The sequence below is a fragment of the Rhopilema esculentum genome, chromosome 20 (assembly GCF_057945365.1).
Source record: "Rhopilema esculentum isolate cy_ngs chromosome 20, ASM5794536v1, whole genome shotgun sequence".
NCBI classification, from domain to species: Eukaryota; Metazoa; Cnidaria; class Scyphozoa; order Rhizostomeae; family Rhizostomatidae; genus Rhopilema; species Rhopilema esculentum.
In genome coordinates this window covers 13,687,725-13,711,278 of record NC_142834.1, presented here as the reverse complement: position 1 = coordinate 13,711,278, position 23,554 = coordinate 13,687,725, and the positions used below count along the sequence as shown (strand labels likewise).

Below are 23,554 nucleotides of genomic sequence, written 5' to 3'. Positions count from 1 at the left end.
AAAACCATACAAAATGTCGCCTTGCTCTTGGTTTTTAGCATGTTCAGTCCCCAAATGTTTTAGCCCCCTCAATCTGTAATATGTCCCGCGGTCCTTGCATTAACACTACAAGCCGGAAAAAAACTATTTCCAGTTTTCGAAGAACCAATTTTATTTCAGTAGTGAAATCTTTGCTTGTGTGGGCCTCGATTTCAAGTTCCTCCGCATTCACAATAAAAATCGTCGATGCCATATTGACGCAAGGAGTTTGTTCGTGGAGAGTGCAAAGGAGCATATGTTGTAATTTTGCTTATTTCTGGAAACATCGATTCTACACATAGCTGTATCTGATGAGGAATTGTTCATGCTGCAATTTTTAAGCCCACGTCGTATCATTTAGTCATGAAGTGTAATTTTGACTCTGAGAGATTGTGAAAGTCTACTGAGCTCATTATTAGGCCGCTTGCTTGTGCGCAGGACAGGTCGATCAGGTCTGTAGCAACATCGTTTCTAGTTGCAGTCTGTATTTCTAACAGCAGCAATGGCAGAAGCAAGTGTTGATAACCTCGTTGTTGTCGAGAAGAGATATTATTGCCATCAATGCAATTCCGAGTTCACCAGACAGTCTCTCCCGGTAAGTGTTTTGCTTGTCATGTGGGTCTGGTTTATCATATCCAAATGGGAGGTCTGCGTCATAATCCATCGTAGACGAAAGGAAATAAGGCCTAAATGCTCGAATGTTTTGAAAAATAGAACTTACATCTCAAACTGCGTGCAAAGATTGTTATTCAAGGGCAGTCTTATAGAACAGCCACAAGTTTCGTTTTACCTATGCTTGATTTAGCTTCCTTAGCTCGAGTATTCAATGGAATTAAATCCACCATTTTTATAGCTGCTAGGCATGCTTCCTAGCAAACTTAAGTACAGGGAAGAAGATGCTGAGATGCAATGAAAAATAAACTTTAAGTCTGAAGAACAATAAAGAAGATTTCTTAATCCTGCCAATTAGATTTCATACAAATTCAATATTTAGTTTAATATTTGCAAACAGGCAAAGAGATGATTTTTCAGCACTAAAAAAGGTTTTAGCTTTTAAAAGGTCAATTAGGTTTTGTTACTTTCCCCATATACCCTGTTTACACTGCACGCAGCGTAGAACCTTACAAAGCTGACCCCCATTCTGTATTATTTTCAAAGGCAGTACAAGTTAGAAAGGAAGCTGTTTAGAGGTTACAGTGCTCATAGAAACTTCTCTTAGGAAAATCCTGCATCATATTAGCTGCTTGGAAATTGTTTTGTTCAAAATAAGGTTTTCCAAGTCAAAAAGATGTATGATGCTACCTACTGGGTAATTATCCAAATTTAAAACAGAAAATGTTGACAAGCTTATAATACCTTTCCTTGTTTCCCTAAAATCACTAAAATCATAGAATTTACAGAAATTGAAATGACATGGTTTCTTAAAGCCGTTATTGTGTAAAATGGAGTTTGTTTTTTCTTTTGGAAATCTCGGTAATTTTTTTATAAGCACAGAATACTGACTGGACAAATATGCCAGTTATGCATTTTTCTGATAGACCTATTTCGATCCACAATTTAGTATATATTTTACATCCTTTTCTTTGGAACCTTATTCTGAAGTTTTATACTCTGAAGAATGTTAGACGAAAAAAGATTTTGGGATGTAAATAAAGATGTAAAAAGTAATGCAAAATATATATAGAAAAAAAAACAAGTCAAAAGTGGTAGCTTAAGTGAGTGCATTAGTTGAACAAAACCACCACAAAAAGTTTTTAAAAGGGTTTTGCTGGTTTAGGGCTGCAAGAGGTTTAGGTGGCCCTGGGACAAAACCAAAAGATGAGGCCCCCTCCAAGCAGAGCTGGTGATAATTTTTGTGACCATGCCCTTCAGATTAGCATAAAATACGTTTCAGAAAAGTTCTAGCAATCATTAAACACATTTTACTAGACATGCTTTATTAATTCCATTCTTAAAATGGAATTCATTACTTCACGAGGCCCCCTAGACCTTGGGGCAAATTGTTCCCCCCTCTCCGGGCCCTGGCTGATATTGCTAGGTCTTGGGAGGGGGTTTTGTTAATGGGCCGCAAGCAAGAATGTTCTGGGTCTAATGATTGAAGTTAGAATATTTTTTAGCAACAATTGTATAGCTTATTTGCTAAGTGGCTGATTTTTTAAGAAATATAATTTAAAGAGACAATGTAGACTATATATATACTGTTTTAAATTTGAGTTTGTTTCAGATTGTATCATGCTTTCAATTTGGTATCAGGAAAGACAGCTAACTTTTATAACTTTTATTCCTATATATATTGTTTGATTGGAACTGAGCTAAATTTTGATAATAAATATTTGGTTTTGTTTTTAGGATTTCCTGTGCCCAAATTGTTCATCTGGATTTATTGAAGAACTACCTGAAATGGAAGAGTATGTTCATGTTTATGTTTAGCCAATTGATAAGCAGCTGAATTTGTGCAAATTCAACCTTAATATTCAACATAAATATTCTTTAAAGCGCTTTTGGTGTGAATTTGTTCATAGTGGTCTTAGTAAAGCATCAATTGGAAAGTATCAAATCCTTCAAATGTTTTATAACGATGTTCTTGTTTCATTTATGCAATGGTTATTATTATTCCTTTTCAAAAATATTATCTCGTGATTACATTTACAGTCATTTCTCTATGATTTATTTTTTTTATATGAGTAATAAAGATATTTATAAAGACAGTTAATTTTTCATGTTGCATCACTTTGAAGCTCCCTTTCTCTGTTATTGTGGTTGCCTTACCCTACTAAGAAATTTGTAATAACAGTTCATAATTAAAATTGATTATTTGGTATCGTAAGTATCATATGACTAGTAAATCAAATTGTAGCTAAAAACATGCCACTGACGCTCTTCCAACTGTATGTATCTCAATTTATTTTGTATCAAATTATCTATTTTTAGCTCAATGGACTTTGACTCATCAGATATACGATCTCCATTTGATTTTGAAAGTCATATACATGTAAGTTCATGCCTGTTTGCCTGTTTGAGTATCTCTGGCTGGTTACTGACACAAATAATACCAACTTTACCATTTGATTTACACTAATGTTTGTTTGCATATTTAGAAGTGAAGCAATCTCAGTTGTTTATTGTGCAGTTGCACTACTGTTTTAATTTGAAAAATATGTTTCAATGACACTTCAGTACTACGTATTAAATGCTTACATAAAGCTTCTTTTAGCCTGTTATAGACAGGTCTGCATACGTTCCTTATTGCTAGACCTGTAAAAAAATCTTTTGAAATTTTCTTGCAAAAATTCTTTTGTGAGAACACCATGAAATAATCTCAAAAGCAAGAACATGTAAATATGTCTTAAATTGAGTGAGATATGACCAATTAAAGTTACATTACATTAGAGTTCTTGAGCCAGATGGAACCAACTCTAAAAAATTCAAGACCTTGCCCCTTGTATAAGCCAAGGTACAATTTGACACCAGATAACCTTAATAAAAACCTTGGCTTATACACAGCAAATGTGGTATACTTTTTAAATGTGGAAAAATTTGAACTTGCAATAAATGTATGTATACAGTAGAATTTGAAATAAAAAACTGAACTGAACTGATATTTCGGCTCTTTTTATTAAAAAAGTTATGAATAGAGACCAAATTTAAATTTGATGGTGAAATTTTCTATACTGATCTTACCATATCTCAGCCAATTTGTAAAAGATTTGTCTGATTTTGCATATTAAGTGGTGTTTCATGTTGTTTTATTCAAATTCAAATTCTAATAATAAATTTTTGTGACATCGTCACTCTATACTGTATTATGTTGCGGGTGCTTGCTAGCCTCCATGATCTCCTTGTAACAGCCTACTTATTATTTCTACTTCTTTATTTTTTCTTTAGAGTAGAGATCCATTCGGTATTTTGTACTCACACTCTAGAGGCATGGAAGGTATGATATGTTTTAGTGCTTGTTTCTTTGAACTGATAGCACAACAATGGCCAACTAGACATCTAGGCCACATTTTGTTCTGTTCTTATATTAATATTTAAATGACTAATATTAATGTATATCTTTTATATCAGAGTAAACAAAATAACACTATATGAAATATATGTGCTGGTTGTAAAGAAATAATTTATTTCTTGCACAGTATAAAGCCAGGAATGTTCAGTAAATATGAAAAATGATTGAAACCAATACCAGGAAAGCAGCGTCTACCTCGAAAGGCAAATTGCCAGCTATTGACCAATAGTATGTGTTTCTTCACAGGTTTAACCTGCCCTTTTCTTGCCAGCCCCACTAGCAAATCATAAAAAGGTTCTCAGAAGAAATGTCAATGGTTATCATTCCATGGTATACATATATTAAAGATAATCAGTAATCTAAGATATAAAACCGGCTAGCTCCACATTTGTAGATAGGCAACCAATAATGGTTGAATTCTTAATCATAAAACAGTTAATAAAGCCCTTACTATTTTATGTTCTTGGAAACAGCTCAGTTCTGCATGCCAATTGAATGAATTTGAAAGTATTGTTGGAACAATGTATTTTTTTATATTTAAAAATTTCTAAAAGTCTAACCGAAACATCAAATAGGCTAAAGAAGATTCTTTTATCAAATAAATAATTTTTTATATAGAATCTTGTAAAAATGTATATAATGGCATCTAAAGTTTTGTTTCAAATTACCTGGTTAAGTTTGTTTAGGATCTTTTAAAGCTTTTCTGCAATTCGGATATTTAGCTAGATCATCCTGCCTTGCAGTCAGTGCTTCAGGAAAGATCTTTGAGCTACTGGATCAAGGCTAAATATGAGAGTGTTATTAAAATGCACCATCTCTTGAAAGGAAGGAGAAAATAGAAGACTTCTTTGCAAGTTCTTAAGTGCTACCCAAATAATACGATTTTAAGAAAACCTTTAAGTTTTGAAATGTCTATTCTTGTTTCTTTTGAGATGAAAGTTTTTTTTTTTAAATTGCTGTCTGTAGCCAATGAGGCCAAATGGCTAGGGTGTATGACTGCAGTGCTCAAGGTCGAGAATTCAAAACCAGGTTGATTTCAAGGCTTGTCTCATACCCACGTAGATACAAATGAGTCCTCTCTTACAGGCAGTTCAGGTACCTAACAATCATAATTGGGACACACCTATCATTTCAACTAACAGCTTTTTGAAACAGCTTCAGCTAGAGAAGTGAAATTTTTCTTAAAGACTTAATGTAGAGTAAAAACAACTCTTCCTTGGTTGGTGTTTTTTGATTCACATATTGTCTGTTGTTTACAGAAATCAACCTTTGGTCAGCCCGCTCATGCAATATGAGAGTTCTTTATTTTTTCCTCATTTCAGGTGGTTCAGATGCACCTGGAAGGGGGTTCAGACATGTAGGACCAAGAGTATTACATATGACTCACAGCAGTGATGGTCAACAACAAAATGCAATGTTAGGAGAAAACCCACTTGATCAGTAAGCATTCATTTGGCTTGCACACTTTACGGCTACAATTAAAAAACTAGCCTAATATTGTACTGCATAAAAGTGCAAAACATAGACAGTGTCTCAAGACAACTGCCACTAAGCATGCCGGTTGCATAAGAGCCTTTAAGCTACCATTTTCATACTGTAATGCTGCTTTCCATTTTTTCCTAGAATTTTTTCCAGAATTCTATACTATACCATAAAATGCTATACTTTGAAATGTATCCTTGCAATGTAAGGCAGGTTTTAAGTTTTGAAATTCTTACTACTGTAACAATTATAGACAATGAGCTTGATTCTATAAATAGCTATGTAGCTATAAATAGATCTGGTTGGATTTCTGATATATTATCATTTAAACCTTAACCTTTGTATAACCTTCAAATGCCTTAAAGTCTTCAGTATAATAAGACATTGATTGTAGCAAATCATACTTGATTTTCAGACTTGATTAGACATTCATCATCATTAGACCATCATCCATGCTGTTCCACATAAAAAATTCCTTTTCCTTCCTCTTAATATTGGTTTAAACCACTTTTACTCCGATTTCTATGCTTCAAAACTAATTTTCTGCAATAAACAAATTATGTAGCGAAGCTTTAACATCACTTTCCTTTTTCAATATAAATTCTTTTTGTTTGAAAATATTATTGTTATTTTTTTAATCACTTGTGTTTCTTCCTTTCAGATTTTTTCATCAGTTATTCTCAAATTTAGGTGTTACAGGTAAGTAAGAAACAAGGCTTCCTTTCTTACTCTTTCTTCTTTTTCATTGTTTGTGTTTATCAAATTCAGAAATATAGTTCTCTTTATCTTTGACATGCCTGCTATATAATTCTTGGTACTGAAATTAAAGGTGTGAGGATGGCTCAGTGGTTAGAGCTGCAAACTACAGTTCCAAGGATCTGGGATTTGGGATTCAAGTCGCTGACAAGACCAAACTTTTATGTAGTCGTCAGCTCTCTGCAATTCCAGGCATAGGAATCACAAGTTGTGGTCACATCGAAAGAAAGGACCAGGAGACTGCTCGATAAGCACAGCATTCTAAAAATCTACCTTCGGGTGCTAGGTAGTAACAAATACAAACAAAATGTCATGGCCTCTCCTATTGTGTTCCACTAAAGTGATAGGAATTTGATTGAAAACAAGATTATATTATTGAGGCCATGAACCTTCATGAAATGGAAGCAAAGATATGAAGATTATTATGGGAATTTATTTGTCATTCATATCTTTCACTGAATATTCATAGAATGTACCAGATGAAATATTTGAAAGAAACTGCTGTACAAACCAGTGTATTAGCTGGCCTCATTTGTTGACCTACATCTTTCACAAGGGTTGCAGAAATCGGAGGAAGGAGGAAGAAGGGGGGAGGAAGGGGTAAGGAAGGGGTAAGGAAGGGGGAGGAAGGGAGGAAGGGGGAAGAAGGGGGGGAGGAAAGCGGGGTTTGCAATCATTGATGGTAGATTGTTTCATAAATGAATAGAAAATGGCTTGAAATAAGCTTGAATATTTAACAGTTGCAGTGATTGTTGCTTTTCTGGCTTATGAATACCAAGAATTTTTTAATGTTGCCCCCTTCTTTTAAGCTTTTTGCCCAAAGTTTTTTAACTATATATTTTAATACGTTTCTTGTATATAGATGCATAGTTGCTTGTTTCTGTAGATGATTTATTGCACCTTGTAATTTTATCAATCTGTAACCATACTCTCAAAGTCTGTGAATTCTGTTCCTGGTGTTGCAGAGATTTCCTTGTCAGGGGCGGACACTTGGTCGAATATTGGGGGGGGGGGCAAGCCTTGCTTAGACAAAATGATGTCACACTTCTCTGTTGTTTTAGAACAAAAGACCTTGTCCGGTGACCACCTCCCACGCCCCAAGGTGTCCACCACTGTTCCCTGTGCATAGGCCCCCTTTAACAAAAGAAAGCCGTTCATTGTTTATTGGTATTTTTCTCTCTTCAGCAATAATGGAGCGAGATGGAGGTGGAGGAGTTATGACCTTGTAAGCTTCTTTTATTATACATCATAGATTCACAAGATATTGGCTAGATCTTGCAATTCATAGTTGTATTATTTTGCTTCTTTATCGAGACCATGCTATGATTTTGTATTTTCATCCACTCCACTCTTTTCATTTATTCTTGCTATTTATTATCTTTTGGTGATTATCTTTAAGATCTTTGTCAGGGCCCCCGCCAAAGAGGGGCTGGGGGGATATAGCCCCCCTTTTTTGCTAAGCAAAAAATGACTCAATTAAAAATGAAAAGGGTAATTGTGACGCACCCTATTTAGGCTTTATCTTAAAACATTTATGTATGAATTGAGAAATTGGGTTTATAGAAGAAATGCCAAAAATGAAAAAAATGAAAGAAAAATAACAAGTTGAAGTCCTTCTCTAGTTTAAAAATGCATCAAAAAACTAAAAAGTGACAAATCCCCGTGCATCAGCAATATCAACACAAAGCACAAATTCGCAGCTGAACACAATACCAATTACTAGCTTGACCACTCAATAGAATTACTGTATTGAGCAAACAATGAGACATTACTTTTTATAACTGTGTCAACTTACGAGCATGCAGAAAATCTTCTTTAAGCGAGTTGTGTTAAAGTTATAGAAATAGTTTCCATTATCAGAATTCTAACTGTGCCGTAACACATCTGGACCACTTTCCTTGTTATTATATTCGAGAGATTCTCTTAGACAAGTTGCGTTTTTCACAACATTTCACATTAAAGACTCATTGATAACAATGAGCCATTGCGCTACGTAAGCATCCCATAATGCATTTTTAGACTGTCTAAAATCAATTACTGCCATTGTTTGGACCGTCGCCACGCTCGCAAAGGCCCATTGTTAGCAATGAGTCTTTAAGTAAAATGGAAATTATCCTCAGAAATCGATTTAGAGATTTAGGGGCCATTCTGGAGACTCTGGAAACTAAAATTTTATTCGTCGCCTAACCATGGTGGGCGACATTTTTAGGATAATTATTCTATTTTTAGCACCCCCCCCCCCACTTTGAAATCCATGGCGGAGGCCCTGTTTGTAGTTGGTATTACTGAGCTATTTTGATGCCAAATACAAATTCTTTGCAAATCCCACTATTTCTCATTGCAGCAATAGAATTTTTCATCAAAATATGGGTGACTACGTGTGGGGGCCTAATGGTCTTGACAACATAATTTCACAGGTATGTAGTCCTCACTTGAATTTTCAAGGTGTAAGATTCTTAGCAGTAGCCGTCAATATTGAATCCAATTTACTCCTAATGCTGCAGCACAAAAAACCTATTGTTGGGAGTAATTTTTTTCAGGAAAAATCTTGTCTGTTTTCTTCTTGGCCTATTTCAGAAATAGGCCTTATGCTGCAGTACTAATAGCAGCCACCTTAATCGTACCCTGTATATACAATGAAATGTAAAATAAATAATCAGGAGCAGGCAGCCCTGAGTCTTGTACTGCTTTGTGCCCCTGAAAATGTTTCGTGAGAATCTACGGTTTCATTGGCTTACTTTTGACCAATCAATGCTCATGATGCTTGGCTGCTGGCAATATATTGCAGCACTTTCAAATCTCGATAGACAGATCGAATATTCAAACTTTGCTCAACTGCTAAAGGCAAAAAAGATCAAAAGAGTTTCTTTTAGCATTCAAGGAATCTCTACTCTATATTTCTATGGCATGAAAGTTTAAAAACAGAGTATAATTAAGGTTACGGTAAACGTTTTTGACAAAATATTTGGTTTTCTCTCCCTAAAAGCCAAATTATTAACGGAATCAGATTAAACTATACATCATTTGATGCACAAAAATGTGGTGATTCCAACCATATAAAAATAATTGGCAAATATGGTAAAATTATACTTTCCATGCACATTTATTGCTTAAATGATTGTACCACCTTCAAAAGCTATTTTGTACCCTTGCGTTTGAGGTAACAAAATCTTACTTATATCAGCAGAAAGCGAAGATCCTAAGCTACCAAAGCTTATCTCAGATATTTCAAGTTCTCCTTCCCTTTGAAACTATACCAGGTCAAATATTGCCAAACAATTTTTCTTCCCTCTCGTAGATGTATTTGTCTATAAAAGACAGACCAGAGCAAATACACAAATTTTGAGACATACTTTGGTTACCCGACATCTGTTCTGGTCGTGTGCAAATTTTTGAGCCATTCGATTGGTTCCTTGGGTACAAAATAGCTTTTTCGTACCTGTATGTAGACGAATTGTAAGCCCTGAGAAAACGGGATTTTACTGATCGCACTTGCAAGGTACACTCGTAAACCACAGTGTAATCCGGGTCAAGTCAATTGAAGCTTCAAGATCAATAATCCTGTTTAAATATCCAATGACAGCCGTACATTGGATATATGGATGTGCCATGCGCGTTTGTAAATGAGACATGAGACAACCCCAAAGCAACGATAATCGGATTAACAGGTCAAGAGATTTTCAGGCCTCAACTAAAAGTTTTGATAAAGAAATTATGGAAACCTTCGTTTACATGGGATTTTTTCCATTTTCAAAATGTCTGTTAGTTTCAAAGTTGGTATCACTGTGTGCCTTGAAAGTTTGGCTACTTGAATGTGAAATAATCGAAAAATTGATGTTTTTATCCAGAAAACGTTTACCGTAACCTTAAAAGTATAAGTGTGAATACAAGTATAAGATTCAGAAAGCATAAGACCATCTTCAATAGAAAAGGTTGGTCGAGAAATTTTGCTTTCTGTAGAGTTTGAAATTCGGGTTAAAAAATGCGAATACCTTGAACGAATGAAAGAAATAGTACAGTTGAATATTAAAGGACAGAGGTGGAATCTTTTGAAACCTGCGTCAAAAGACAGTTAGAGCAGGTAACCAGGGTGTAAGATTGGGAGGGGGCAAAAGCGAGTTAACCAAAGGAAAATTGGAGTCCACACCCTTTTGAACGACAAAAACGCCCTTTTTCAAAGAAATTTTTTGCTATGGGGGGCACCCGCCCCTCTTGCCTTCCTCTCGCTACGCCAGAATTATTTTCATTGAGCAATAGTGATAACGAGGTTAGTTCAAGAACCTACAATGATGATGATTATTATGATTCCCAACGATAAAGATAATTATGAAGACGATGTAAATGAGGAAAAGGACGTAGTTGACATTGAAGAGATAAAAAGAGGATACATTAATTTGATTCCTAACCTCGTGTAGGAGTTTTTCTTTGCGAATTCTCAAAAATCTTAAATGCAAAGAATTTGTCGTGACCAAATTTCGTCTCATTTTGAATTTCGTCGAAGAAAATTTCATGAAAATATTTATCCGAAATTTTGTCACGACGAAACTTTTTGTAGTTAATGTAATTGTTTATACCTTTTATCTATCTGATTGTATATACTCTTTGTAGCTGCTGAATCAATTAGAAGGTTCTGGTCCTCCTCCTGCAGATAAAGAAAATATAGACAAGTTACCAAAAATTCAAATTTCACAAGAAGATGTTGGTAAGTCCTATGTTCTTTATTTTTTGTCACAATGATGAATTAATGTCATGTCATATGATATATCATATCATATCATATCATATAATATCATATCATATCGTATCATATCATATCATATCATATCGTATCGTATCATATCATATCATATCGTATCGTATCATATCATATCGTATCATATCATATCATATTGTATCGTATCATATCGTATCATATCATATCATATAATATCATATCATATCGTATCATATCGTATCGTATCATATCATATCATATCATATCATATCATATCATATCATATCATATCATATCATATCATATCGTATCGTATCGTATCGTATCATATCATATCATATCATATCATATCATATCATATCATATCATATCATATCATATCATATCATATCATATCATATCATATCATATCATATCATATAATATCATATCATATCAATGATTAAATGTTTATGTAATGAAGAATGAAATGGCGTTCAAAAACAGGAACATATCGCATGTTGCTAAAGTGTGCTTTTCTTTAGAGTATTTGTCAAATGATGTCCAAAGAGATGAATGGAACACTATATCGACAAAAATATTTTTAATGGTATGGTGCACTTTTAAATGTTATGATGTAATTCTTTGCTTTTTAGATAATGAACTTGAATGCGCTGTTTGTAAAGATTCATTTGTATTGCATGAACAAGTTTTAAAATTATCATGCAACCACAAGTTTCACTCGGACTGTGTAAAACCTTGGCTTCAATTGGTGAGTGGTTTCTTATGTACAATATTAGTAGAATGGTCCGTAAATTGCTATTTGTCTGTGGACAGAAACAGGGAAATATTTTTGACAATATTCTGCATAGCTGTCAAGGTACATTTCATGATTCTAGAAAAGTGTGCAAGAATTTTTGCTTGAAGTTGAAATAGTAAATTTTGTAAAGGGTTTACAACGGGTTTTTTGTCGGTACAAAATTTGAAGAAATGCAAACATTTTTTCAGCATACTGAGAGCTTTTTTGTCTGACACTCCTTAGAGTAAAAAGCGTCAGAATAAAGTTCCGAAAGAACAAGATGGAAAATATAAACCCAGATGTGGATCGCAATAGGCTAATCGCGTTTTTCTGAATGTTTGTTTTTTCATAGCCATTAAAAACAAAATAACCTTTTATTCCAACATATTTCTTTGAAAATTTTCTTATTCTCTCACCTTTTCATCCGAAAATTTTCATGCACACTCAAATCATTGTATTGCTTTTTAATTGAAGAGATTTTAAATTGTATGCAGTTGATATTGCAGTGAAAAAACTTCATGAACGTAATTTCCACGATTTTATCTTTTGCAGCACGACTCCTGTCCGGTATGCCGATGTTCATTAAGCGGACAGCCAACGGACAACTACAGTTAGCCATTGATGCTTCATGTAGATATCATTAAATTTTTGCCCAATTGGCTGATGATGGCAAATTCGATATTTTTGAGTATCCAGTTATTTACATTTGAAAACAATATTTTCTCGAACAAAGCTAGATTTGCTTACACAAATAATAGAATTTTCGTGTGTTGAGCACAGACTGTTAACGGGAAAAGACTTATAGCATAATTCATAAAGTTGCTAGCGGAGAGATAGAGCTGCCCACATTCACTCTCGTATTAATGCTGGTTTCGAAGCAAAGCGAATAGTTATAAGTGAGATTTCAGATCCATACCCCGAAGGAGTAGTCATTACGTGCTGACGATTTTTTAACCAAATTAAGATGAGTATGAAAGTTGAAATTATAATGTTTTTATGAAAATCTAAACCTAGATTTCTGGATCGTCTACGGAGATGAGCGAGTTTCTTTTAATATCTTTAAGCGAATGATCGGTTAATGAAGCCCTTGTCATGTCTCCTTAATATCGAATAATTCTTTTTCCCAGCACATAATTGCGTTGTTTTTTCATTAGTGAGGTTTCCTGTGTAAACACAATTCTAGGATTTATATATTAATCTCGCCAATTATCCCACAATAACCACAGTTGGCAAACACGAGGGGCCTTAACTCAGTTGGCAGACATAAGTTTTAGTAACCAGAATTGTGTTCGTGTGGATTAGGCTAAAGGGCATGAAGAAAGAACGTTTGCAAATTTTTATATGTTTAATATCTGTAACAGTTGTTTGTTTATGTTACTGAAGTAGTTTTGTTGGAAATAGTTATGCATTTGATTCAGCATTGATAGATTTAAAGCTCTGGGCAGTCACTGAGATACAAAGAGTGATCCCTGTCTTTACATCACTGTTCTAAAGTCAGCCAGTGGCGTACCCAAGGGGGGGAATTGGGGGGGGGGTAGTATACTGTATGCTTGTGTCAATAACAATTCTAAAATGCTTTGCTATTTACCGTAGCTAAAATGAATCAAAAAATAGGGGGAAATTTTGCAAAAGGGGCGTTTCCCCGCATTTGCGAGTGTTTGAAGGGCGTGGTGCCGAAAAATTCTGGGGCTGCGCCCCAGACCCCCTCACTACTACCGCCCTGGGTACGCCACTGAAGTCAGCTACTATTGAAATGACCCTGTTCGGTTTTATATGTTTACATGCCTTGGCCTAGCCCCTCGGCTTTGTACTGACCGTTGAAAAACCATTAAAAGAGTGGTTATTTTAGTAAGCTGTTGAATCGAATTTTTAAGTGGTGACATCATTAAGATATTTTGAAATTTTTCGATTTTGGACTGAATATCCTAAAAGGCCATGATGAAAGATCTCTACATGTGTAAGTTCTGTTAAATTCTTCACAATTAGGCTGAGATATGGTCACATAAGCACAAGCTCTTCCCTTGCCAAACTTCTGTTATTTTGTCTCTCTGCTAAACTTTATGGACCAAGCCACAATCACTAAGCAAACATATTTAACTAATTTTATATTTTCAGAGGATTTTCAGGTTTTGTTGTCAAAAATCAAAAATTTTAACTTGGATCTTAAAGGCAGTATGACCCCCATTGTTCTCAGTATCTCTTTTCATGACCACGATATTCAGGCATCGTTGATTCAATGCACAAATAAACAATCAGAATGAAGAACCACAATAGTGCAATTTCCCTGGGCATCACGAAGGGGACAAACTGCCTTTAAAGGGCCACTCTAGCCCAAAATTTTTATTTTCGATTACGATGTAATCTGGCCTCCTGAAAACGGACCTGCTATTATTTTTTCATATCTCTTACCGTTTTGTAGTTATAAGCATTTGTAAATTGGTCGTTGAGTTGAATTGTTTTTCAACGCCATTATCGGAGCACTTCGGATTGACGTCACACAGATTTTCGGTCTCGGTTGCTTTCACGGTAGGATCATCGGCTTTCTAAAGCGTGTATGAAAAGTTTCAAAATGGCAGACAGCACTTCAAGCGACACGGAAAGTTTCTGTTCGAGTGTTTGCCTCGGAATGTCGGACTTTTATCCAGATTCCCTATCAGCAGATGATGATTCTCGTGGCTCTCCAGATATTCTAACTCAAGATGGAAAGGTGTTACCTTACCAATTTGAGCCAGAATATCGGGAAGAAGAGTTAAACACCTCAAATACGGACATGAGAGACAGTGGCAACGTTGATGTTGGCAGATTTATCTTGGTAAGTTTTAATACAAGAATAACACATAAAATGACTATTAATTTTATTAAAAGAGAGTGCTTTGGATAGATACAGATCACTTTTTAGCACTGCAGCCATTTCCTTGCAAACTTTTCCAAATACTTATGAAATAAGCATTTCCTTGCTAGCTTTTGGCCCATTTCTCCTTTCACAAATCTCAGACTCATTTGATACCATTTGCCTTTCCCAGAGGGACATTGTTGACGTGGATGGGGTGGGTGGTGGCTCAGCCACCTTGTTAAAATTCTAAGAGATTTTTGTTTGGGGGGCTCAAATTTGGTTGGACAAATTCTGTGATGGCACCCTTTATACTACAGATTCCTCATGAATGGGCAATTTCTTATCAATCTTTTTGTGTCGTCAAATAGTTTGAATGAGTTCTACATACAACAGAGAGTCTTGTGATGTGTGTCCTCTTGAACTTGCCTACAGCAGAGCCTTCTTCCAAAGTATTCTCTCTCACCTCCTCTTCGCATCGAGGCTCACTGTGCCAGCACAGGTTAATTCATTCTAACTGGAGATAGCTCCTGATTGGCTGTCTCTATCCGCTGCTTCAAAGAAAAACAAAAGATCTTTTGCAACATCACATATAAATACCACCAACGCCCATGTGCAATCTCAGTTGTTTACAGAAAGGCATTTCTGAGACCCGCACGACATGGAAGGGACGGGAGGGAGTTCGCCGAAGCTCCTCCAATTTTCATCTCTATTGCAAGCAGGTATAATAACTGTTGTCATGGCAGCTGTTGCCGTGACGGCTGCTGTCGCTGCATCTTAGAATGCTTTACTTATATCGACGTTGCGATTTCATCAGAGATGATCTCACAAAGAGCATAGATATTGCGATAGTGTACACTACCCTCTTTAGATTATTGGGTCAACATAGAGAGAAATTAAGGACAAAATTTCTTTTTGGGAGCAGTCAATTTTAATCCTGGGCACACTGCAGAGGATACTTGATAGGGATACGAAACTCTCTTCCTTTATTTAGTGAAAGTATGAGATAATATAGACTAAATCAGTGGTGGCGCCAGGGGAGGGCTAGGGGGGCTACAGCCCCTCCGTCGGAAGCATCTAGCCCCCCCCCCATCGGAGGAAATTTTAGATTATTTTTGGAGCAAATTTGACAAAATAACGTACGAAAACTGCTTATTTTAGTCATTTTAGCCCCCCCTGTCGGAAGCTCCAGCCCCTCTGTCAGAAGATTTCTGGCGCCACCTCTGGACTAAATGAATCAGTCAACATTCTGGAAAACTATTAGTTTCATGAGCTCTAATGCAAAGAAATGTCTTTAGAAATTATTGCTCCAGCAAGTTAGCTAAATATATTTGATTAAAAAAAAGAAACTTTAAAGACAAATACCAAAGAGATTTTGAAAAACAAATTTGTAAAATTTGATGATGGGAATGAAAAATTTTACCCTTTGCGAACATCTGCTTTGAATTTTATGACACAAAACTTGAAACTATTTCATGAAGCAAAACTTCTTTAAGCGTTTGAATCCTGACCAAAGGAATTTTATTATATAGTTTACAAGAAAGAGCCTTAAAGACAATCTAATCACAATTCTTTAATACGATGTTATTTGACAAAAGGAAGCTTGTAAGGAAATAAAAAGATCTTAGCAAAAGTCTCGATCAAGGGAACTTTGAGGTTGAGGTTAATGCAGGTAATAGGAGAAAGACTGTGAAAAGAACATTCCCTAGAATCTTTCGTACAAAGAAATTTTTCGTAAGAAGGATTATGAAAGTAAGCATCTGACAATCCAAGCCCAGAAAGGAAACCAGGATTTCCTTAAAACATCGAAATTTAGAATTCTCGAGAAAGGGAACGTAGGTTAGTGGTTTGGTGGATAGCCGAAATTGGTGCCTTGACCCCAGTACTGAAAAAGGCTTTCAAGAGTGCTGCCAAAAGTTATTAATGTAAATACAATATATATTTAGGAAAAAAACGCGAAGAAGATAGTTACGAACTATCAATCGAATATTGATAGGATCATCCTAAAGCTTTATCGAGCTTACTGTCACTTGGCCCCTCCCATCGAAGCAGTGATTTGGAATGTTTTTCCTCTCTATTAAGAGCAACCCTACCCTCCCGACCCAGTATTGTGCAGGAAGTATGGTAAAAGCAAATGCGAGGTTGTGCTGGCCGGCCGGCGGGAAACAGAGTTATCTTTTGTGGTATTCCAATTTATATTGCCCTGTGCTTTTAGTTAATAACTCTTTTGTACAGTTCTGTACAGTACTGTCTAGCTTTTATTTCACTGGAAGCTTTACGGACTGACAAAAGTGGTTCTTTTTCTGACAAAGTGGTACTTATTCTGACAAAAAGTGATCCCTTTTGACAAAATGGGAAATTTCACTTCCAAAATATAACGCGGGGAGGTTTTTGAGGCTCTAGGGGTAAAACTAAAAGACGAGATTCTTGTTTAAGATTAACTTAAAATACAATTCAGGAGCTATATTTCAAGTAGTAATTTTCTTGCTATCGTTTAAAAAGGTTTCACTAGTTTTTGACATACTTCTGTTCTGTTACGTTTGATTGGTTCCACTTTAAAATTGAAATTTATAACTTCAGGAGGCCTCCTGGACATTGAGCCCCAGGACAAACTACCCCCTCTGCCCCCCACTCCCCACAGCCCTGCTTTCTCATTTTATAGCGGCACGTCTTCTGACAAAATGGGCATTTGTTAATTTTCTTGCAGCGGTGGTAGGTATAACCCCCTGGGCCATCGACCCCTGCGTCTATCACTCTGTTGGGGTGTCCATTCTTTCAACCCCCCCACCCTCTAGATAGCCCCCCTAGGAACTAAAAAGACCGGTCGGTAGCACTGGTCGGTAGCACTGGTCGGTAGTGGTATTTTGCACAATGAACCGTAATTGTGATCGAGGCTTGGAATGCTCAATTCATGCTCAATTCAATTCATCAAAAGCAGTGTTTGTGTTCATTTCTTCCTTACGTAAAACTGGGAAAAGGAAAGTCGAGTCAACAAATTGCTGGGGTCATGATTTTCATTAAATACAGATGTCTACCTTGGAATTAGGATCTCTTTCTTTCATTGCGATGAAATGCCTCAACTCTACGTTAACGGTAAGTGGTAAATATGTTCTGTTGATGTTGCTTCGTTTATTTTGAAACATCCTTTAAAACCACCGAAAAGTCAATGCGGAAATATTGAAAAGTCAGAATATTTAGCGATTAGCTCTCGAAAGTAAAGAAGGAGTGATATTTGGAGTGATACAAAATATCTTGAGTCTTCCAGCCACTTACTCTCCATGCATTTCCCACGTCAAAAACCATATCGGCCGTGTTGTGGAACGTTAATTTTTACCGCACCGAGAAATTTGCAAACAAGCTCGCCAGATATGCGTATTTTATTTATCAAACATCTTTAAGTGGCGTATTCCTAAACTGAATGTGAGAATTGGTTATTTAATCGCGTCAAAATTATCGCGTTTTGGAATCTTAATCTGGAATCGTAAAATTGTGTTACGCTTGTTTTTAAGTCGTTAGAAGACTTTGGTGACTCGTTGGAATTAAATATCTTTAGTAAACAATATCTAGGCGTTTTGATGTAATACCTGCTAATAAAGGCTGACCAATTGCTTTCCAATTCCAAAGCAAAATGATATCTTTCCCGACTTTGTTGCTATGATTTGCAGTCATATCTCACGAAGTTGCGATCCTACACTGGCCCAACGGCTCGTATATTTTGTGCACGAACAATTCAGTCACTTACAGGGCTGCATGGCTCAAGTTAATATTTTACATTAGAAAGCTTGAAAAATCTTTGCGTAAGAAATATTAAGGTATGTGGATGGCAAATCGAAAGTACTGTCATGACAGTCCAAAGTTTCTCAGACAATATTTTTTTATGTTTTTTTATCTATAAAAAACTGGTATAAAAGAATATCAAGTTTTTATTTTGTTGATTTTTCCATAGAAATGAGAGCATACTTTGGAATTTGAGCTGGATTGGTATTTTGGTCTTGATCTGCATTTACATTCTTCTTAAAATGCTAATCTGCAAAAGAAAAAGCGATTTTAGGTCCTGAAATAAGAAACAGACTAGGAAACTTTTAGTACTAAAGGCCAAAACTAAGAAACTTTTAGTGCTTTGTGCTGATCCATATTTCTTATGTTTTAAGTAAAAAATATCTATTATAAAATTTCTATCTCATTTCAAAAGCTCAGTCCTTATCTTTGATCAAAACAGAATGTTCATTTGAATGTTGATTTATCAATCGTTTTTTGTTACTGCATATTAAATACAACTGCAATTGAATTGGGAACTCAACCTGACAGACCAGTAAAACAGTAACTTTTATACCTACAATCCAAGACATCTGATTCCTGTCTTTTAAGTGGACAGTGTTAATTATTAATTGGATTATCAGTCATATCATTTTTGTTAATTCATCACATCATTGTTTCTGGTTTCTATCACAACTATCCATTTTGATCCATGCATAATCTACTTTGACTTACCATGAATTTATTTTATCACCATTCCATCAAACAATGTTCTTGATTATGTTTGCAGTCAAGGTCCAATATAAAAAATTCATAAAGTTTTCGATCTAGGTGTTAGCTCAGTGTTAAAATTTAAGTGGATCTACATATTATATTTTGACTTGTATTTAGCATGCTTTAAATTGGCAATCATCCCAATAAAATTTCAAAATGGCTTGATTTCATTATAATGAATAAGTGCCCCCATGCATAAGTACCCCTCAAATATAGGGTAGGAGATTAAAAACCTTGCAGAAATACAAACTGTTTCTCTTACTGAGAAATCATCTCAGTTTCTTCTGTTTTGTTCCAAGATGTGAATATAACATCATTTCAAATTTTCCAGAGAGTAGGAAAATTTAATTGTTTTAAAGGACTATAAAATCATATTTGGTACAATAAGGGGTTTGTGTAAATTGATGTGTAGTTTCTTAGCCAATTTGATATGGAAGGGGCAGTTACAAGTCATTTGCTGATAGTACAAAGCAATCTGAAAGTCTCTTTTCATACCATCTTTTCACGCAATTTTATGTTTTCGTAGCAGATAGATATCTAGTTGACAGCTTTGTTTGATGTTTACTATTTTGTTCTGGAAAATAAGCTTATGTCACCTTTTTGAAATGTGGTAAAACACAGTATTTGGTTAATGTGTGAAAATATGAATCTGATGCGATCCTCAACCCCTAATTTCTTTTTTTATTACTAAGAGGATAGCAAAGAGGTAAAGATAGCTATTTTTAATGGAGATTGAAAGATCAGGCACACCGGAGTCAGGGGGGGCTGGGGGGCTTGCCAAGGCCTTGCAAGGAGAGCTTGACCAAGCCCCTTCACACACACCTAGAAAATTCTAGGAGCTTTATTGACGCCTAGCATGTTTTTGCTGTCTGAAAACGTAATGCAAAAAATCAGATTTTGTTATTGATGATATTTGAAGATGCTCAATTGAATGCCTAGAAAGTTGAATTTGCTCAGATTGTCAGGTGCCTGCTTTTTGCCCCTCGCAAGGCCTGCTCTTCACCCCTCCCAAGGCCTGCCCTTTGCCCCTCACAAGGCCTGCTCTTTGCCCCTCACAAGGCCTGCTCTTCACCCCTCACAAGGCCTGCTCTTCACCCCTCACAAGGCCTGCTCTAGCCCTCCACGTTTTGTTGATGCATGATAATAGCATCAAAGTTAATTATCTTTTTGTTGGCATGCTTGCTGCATTTTTGAGATCAGTTTTGTAATACTGCACAGTGTGTATATGAGTGAACAAAAAAACTGAACCTTAAGGTTAACTGTTGTAATTTTCCATGTAGATTGAAATATCAGGCACATCCGAGCTGGCTGGGGGGGGGGTGAGCCCCCACTTTCTTGCTGATGCTTGATAATAACATCATGACATCAATTAGTACGGAGCCACCCATCTCAAAATTTGTTCCTGCGGCCCTGAATATGATAATTTGATGCATTCTCTATCTGATAAACTTAAAGTTCACAGGAAGCAAAAAATAATTCAAAGTCAAACATCATTCAACAACTTTTTATTGAAATTGTTCAAATCCTTGCGTAAATTCAATTCTCAAATCTGTAATAGAAAATGGTGTTTCTTTGTTTATTTAGCTAACTTTAAGAAGAAATCAAAAGGTTTTTGTTGCCTAATTTCAATAGCACAACCTGTAGCCAGCTTATTGTTGAATGGTGGAAAATACTTTGATCGAAATTATTCAATGATTTGAAAGATTTGAAAGCAATGCCTTTATAAAGCTAGTTAAATTTGTGGATTTGTATTTCAACAATGTTGTTCAAAATTATTTCTTTGGGTTGATAGGAAAACTTTATTTATTGAAAAGTTTTTACGCAAGACGTAAGTGTTTCATTCCAGTAACTCTCTTACTGATATATGCATGCAAATCCTAATATATTGCTTTAGTTTTGAAGCATCCATAAATTTTTCAGTGAAAAAAGGAAAAGTTGTTTTGGAAGAGGAACGGAAAAGTGGTAAGTTTATTTTTAAATCCTTTACCTAATTCACTTCTTTTTTATCTGAATTTGTTATCTTTGAATCTAAATATGAAAAATATTGATTAATTTGATATATTGATAAATTTGTTTTGTTTTTCTTCAGCAAATTTGGAAATGCAACTAGAATTATACAATTTGAAGTTTCTTTACAACTCTTCTTCAAAAAAATATTTCTGTGCGAGAATTTGTTTAATTTTGAGATAAAAAGAATATTTGCTCTCTTTCGAAATCGAAGACATATATATATAATTTGATAAATCTAATTTACTTTGAATTTATTTAGGCCAAGCAATTACTTATGTGGCAGCAAATGTGAAAAGCCAATCAAATGAAACACGCCTGGTTAAAGGAGCAAATCCTGCTTGGCATCAAAACTTTGCGTTGTAAGTGTTCTGTTTCTTGTCGTCTTCAACTTTTGTCATCAGTGCGAAAGCTACTTGTGAGGCTTAAATTGTGGGTGTGGCTTTAATTCGGATGATACAAAATGTCCTCTTTACGTGATTAAACACATTAAATTTTATGGTTTGATATGACAGAGGCAATTCTTTTCCATGTCAAACAGAGGAACATTTTGCGTGTCTTTGTTGGTAAAGTTATTTCTGGAGAAAAACGTCTTACTTTATTTTTTTCAGTTTTACCCTCCGTCACGTCTTAAAATATGTGCGAAAAACCAGTGCCAATTTTAACCAAAATTCTGTATTCTGCATCATCAGGACAAAAACTTGGCAATTAGGCAAGAAAATCTGCATATTCTGACGTACTTTGCGGATTTTTTTAAGAATAATTTCCTCGGGCCCTCGTGAATCATTCTTCATCGCAAATATCTGCTGTAGCTAAAATCTACATCACTCGCAAAAACGTCAAAATTATGGTATACTTCAAGATATAAAATGCGTGAATGAACTCAAAATACAATTTCTCTTGAAAATTTACAGTAATAAGAACCAAATATGTGAATAATTTCCATCCATGTGGCCTTACCAAAACAGGCGCCAACGGAAAAAGTAATTAATTTCGTTGCATTACTTTTAAAAAATACCTGTCTTTGTATTGATTTCGGCATAATTACGTACCCGCTAATTACATGAATTTCGCATCAAAATATTAATTGTTTTACTAATAGTGTAATATTTCATCAAACGTTACCTGCTTTTAACTGTAATGGGAAATTGATGTTTGTTAACGTAGCTCTTTTAAGCAAAAGTTCTGTTAATATGCATCGTGTTAAAGAAAAGCAATATTGAGGTATCGAATTTTACGATATCCTGTAGGAAATGTTAGGTTTTTTTGTTCGTAGAGATTCTTTAATTTTCTGATTTCTTCAAGAATCTAGGAATTGGTTTTTCTTGAGTTAATTGGGTTATCAGTTTCAAGGCAATGAGAAACTCGAAATCTCTGCGCATGGTGAAATGAAAATGGTTCGGACCTATTCATATTTTAAATCTAGTTTAAGCGACCTATCGAAATTGATTCTCATTCTGCAGCTGCTAAATTCGTTAGGAAAAACGAGCGAATATATATTGCGAATGCTTGATTCGACGGATTTGAGAATGCTTTCTTAATTAGGATGCAATCTGCTGCTACAAGGCAATTGACATACGTTAGGTGTTTTGTTTGCGGTTTTGTGGTTATTTTGATGGATATTTTAAATAGAGCTTTGTCTATTCAAATTTTGTTTAGCGAGTAAGGTTAGAAAAAGGTGCCTCTGGCGATTGTACCACCCATGGTTTTGGTGATATGGAGCGAAAATGGGTGGGGAAGGACTCTACTTATCTCAAGCTTCTACGTATAACAACAATAGACCTCTGTATTCTGCATTGATGCAGTGTGACCGATCTCAATTTCGCAATTATGCTGAAATTGTCATAAAACTATGCCAGATTTACAAAATTCATGCTAGATTTAAAATCGAGGCTCTCTCGTTTGAAAGAGCGGCCAGCGCATGTGCAGAATAGCAAAAACCCCAGAATAACGTTCAACAAATAGAGGATTTATGGAGAATAACGTTCAACAACTTAAGTTGAACAGTTTACAAACCAGCACAATCAATTCAAATTAACAAAAACATGATTAGTTTATACAATGTCAATTGCTGAAAATTCTTATCATTCATCTTCGCTATTTCAATTAAGATCGTCTTTAGGAAATTAACTAAGATATCCTGCACTCTGGTGTAAATGTTCTGGTTCAATTTATTCTCATGGACTTTGTTGGTTCAAAATTGGTGCACTTAATATGAACTCATGTTAAAAGTTTGCATGCAGATACTTGACATCCACCATTTTCCCAGTTGGCCCGAATCTTATTAACAGAAATATAATTATGCCAGATAATTATTGTAAAAATTATGCCAGAATTATGCTAAATTTCTGATTATGCCAGATTTTGTGCTAAATGACGATTTTTGGTCAAACATATGGTAAAAGCATAATATAATGCTAGATCTGGTCA

The 23,554-nt window shown here is 35.3% G+C and overlaps 2 protein-coding genes across 3 annotated transcripts in view; both read left to right on the top strand.

Annotated features, from left to right (window-relative positions):
- Positions 1–205: 205 nt before the first annotated feature.
- Positions 206–13,217, top strand: LOC135687564 (E3 ubiquitin-protein ligase RNF126). Its single transcript, XM_065204158.1, has 11 exons — positions 206–613; positions 2,368–2,426; positions 2,950–3,010; positions 3,904–3,952; positions 5,350–5,467; positions 6,171–6,208; positions 7,451–7,490; positions 8,610–8,682; positions 10,874–10,967; positions 11,615–11,730; positions 12,310–13,217. Exons 1-11 carry the CDS (start codon positions 521–523, stop codon positions 12,370–12,372), a joined length of 804 nt encoding a protein of 267 aa, XP_065060230.1. The 5' UTR covers positions 206–520; the 3' UTR covers positions 12,373–13,217.
- Positions 13,218–17,519: 4,302 nt separating this feature from the next.
- LOC135687559 (protein unc-13 homolog B) overlaps positions 17,520–23,554 on the top strand; it is a 63,066-nt gene continuing 57,031 nt past the window's right edge. Inside the window, exons 1-3 of one of the 2 annotated variants that reach the window (XM_065204150.2) lie at positions 17,520–17,680; positions 21,038–21,079; positions 21,387–21,486. In XM_065204150.2, coding sequence (XP_065060222.2) covers positions 17,659–17,680; positions 21,038–21,079; positions 21,387–21,486 — 164 coding nt within the window. In that variant the 5' untranslated portion in view covers positions 17,520–17,658. The remainder of the gene's footprint in view (positions 17,681–21,037; positions 21,080–21,386; positions 21,487–23,554) is intronic. The other variant, XM_065204151.2, reaches the window with a different exon arrangement.

Bases quoted from the DNA above. Each gene is read 5' to 3' on its own strand.
- LOC135687564 (XM_065204158.1), top strand. From the start codon at position 521: ATGGCAGAAGCAAGTGTTGATAACCTCGTTGTTGTCGAGAAGAGATAT. The intron at 3,953-5,349 runs GTATGATATGTT...TCCTCATTTCAG, and splicing joins ACACTCTAGAGGCATGGAAG to GTGGTTCAGATGCACCTGGA. The intron at 10,968-11,614 runs GTAAGTCCTATG...TTTGCTTTTTAG, and splicing joins AATTTCACAAGAAGATGTTG to ATAATGAACTTGAATGCGCT.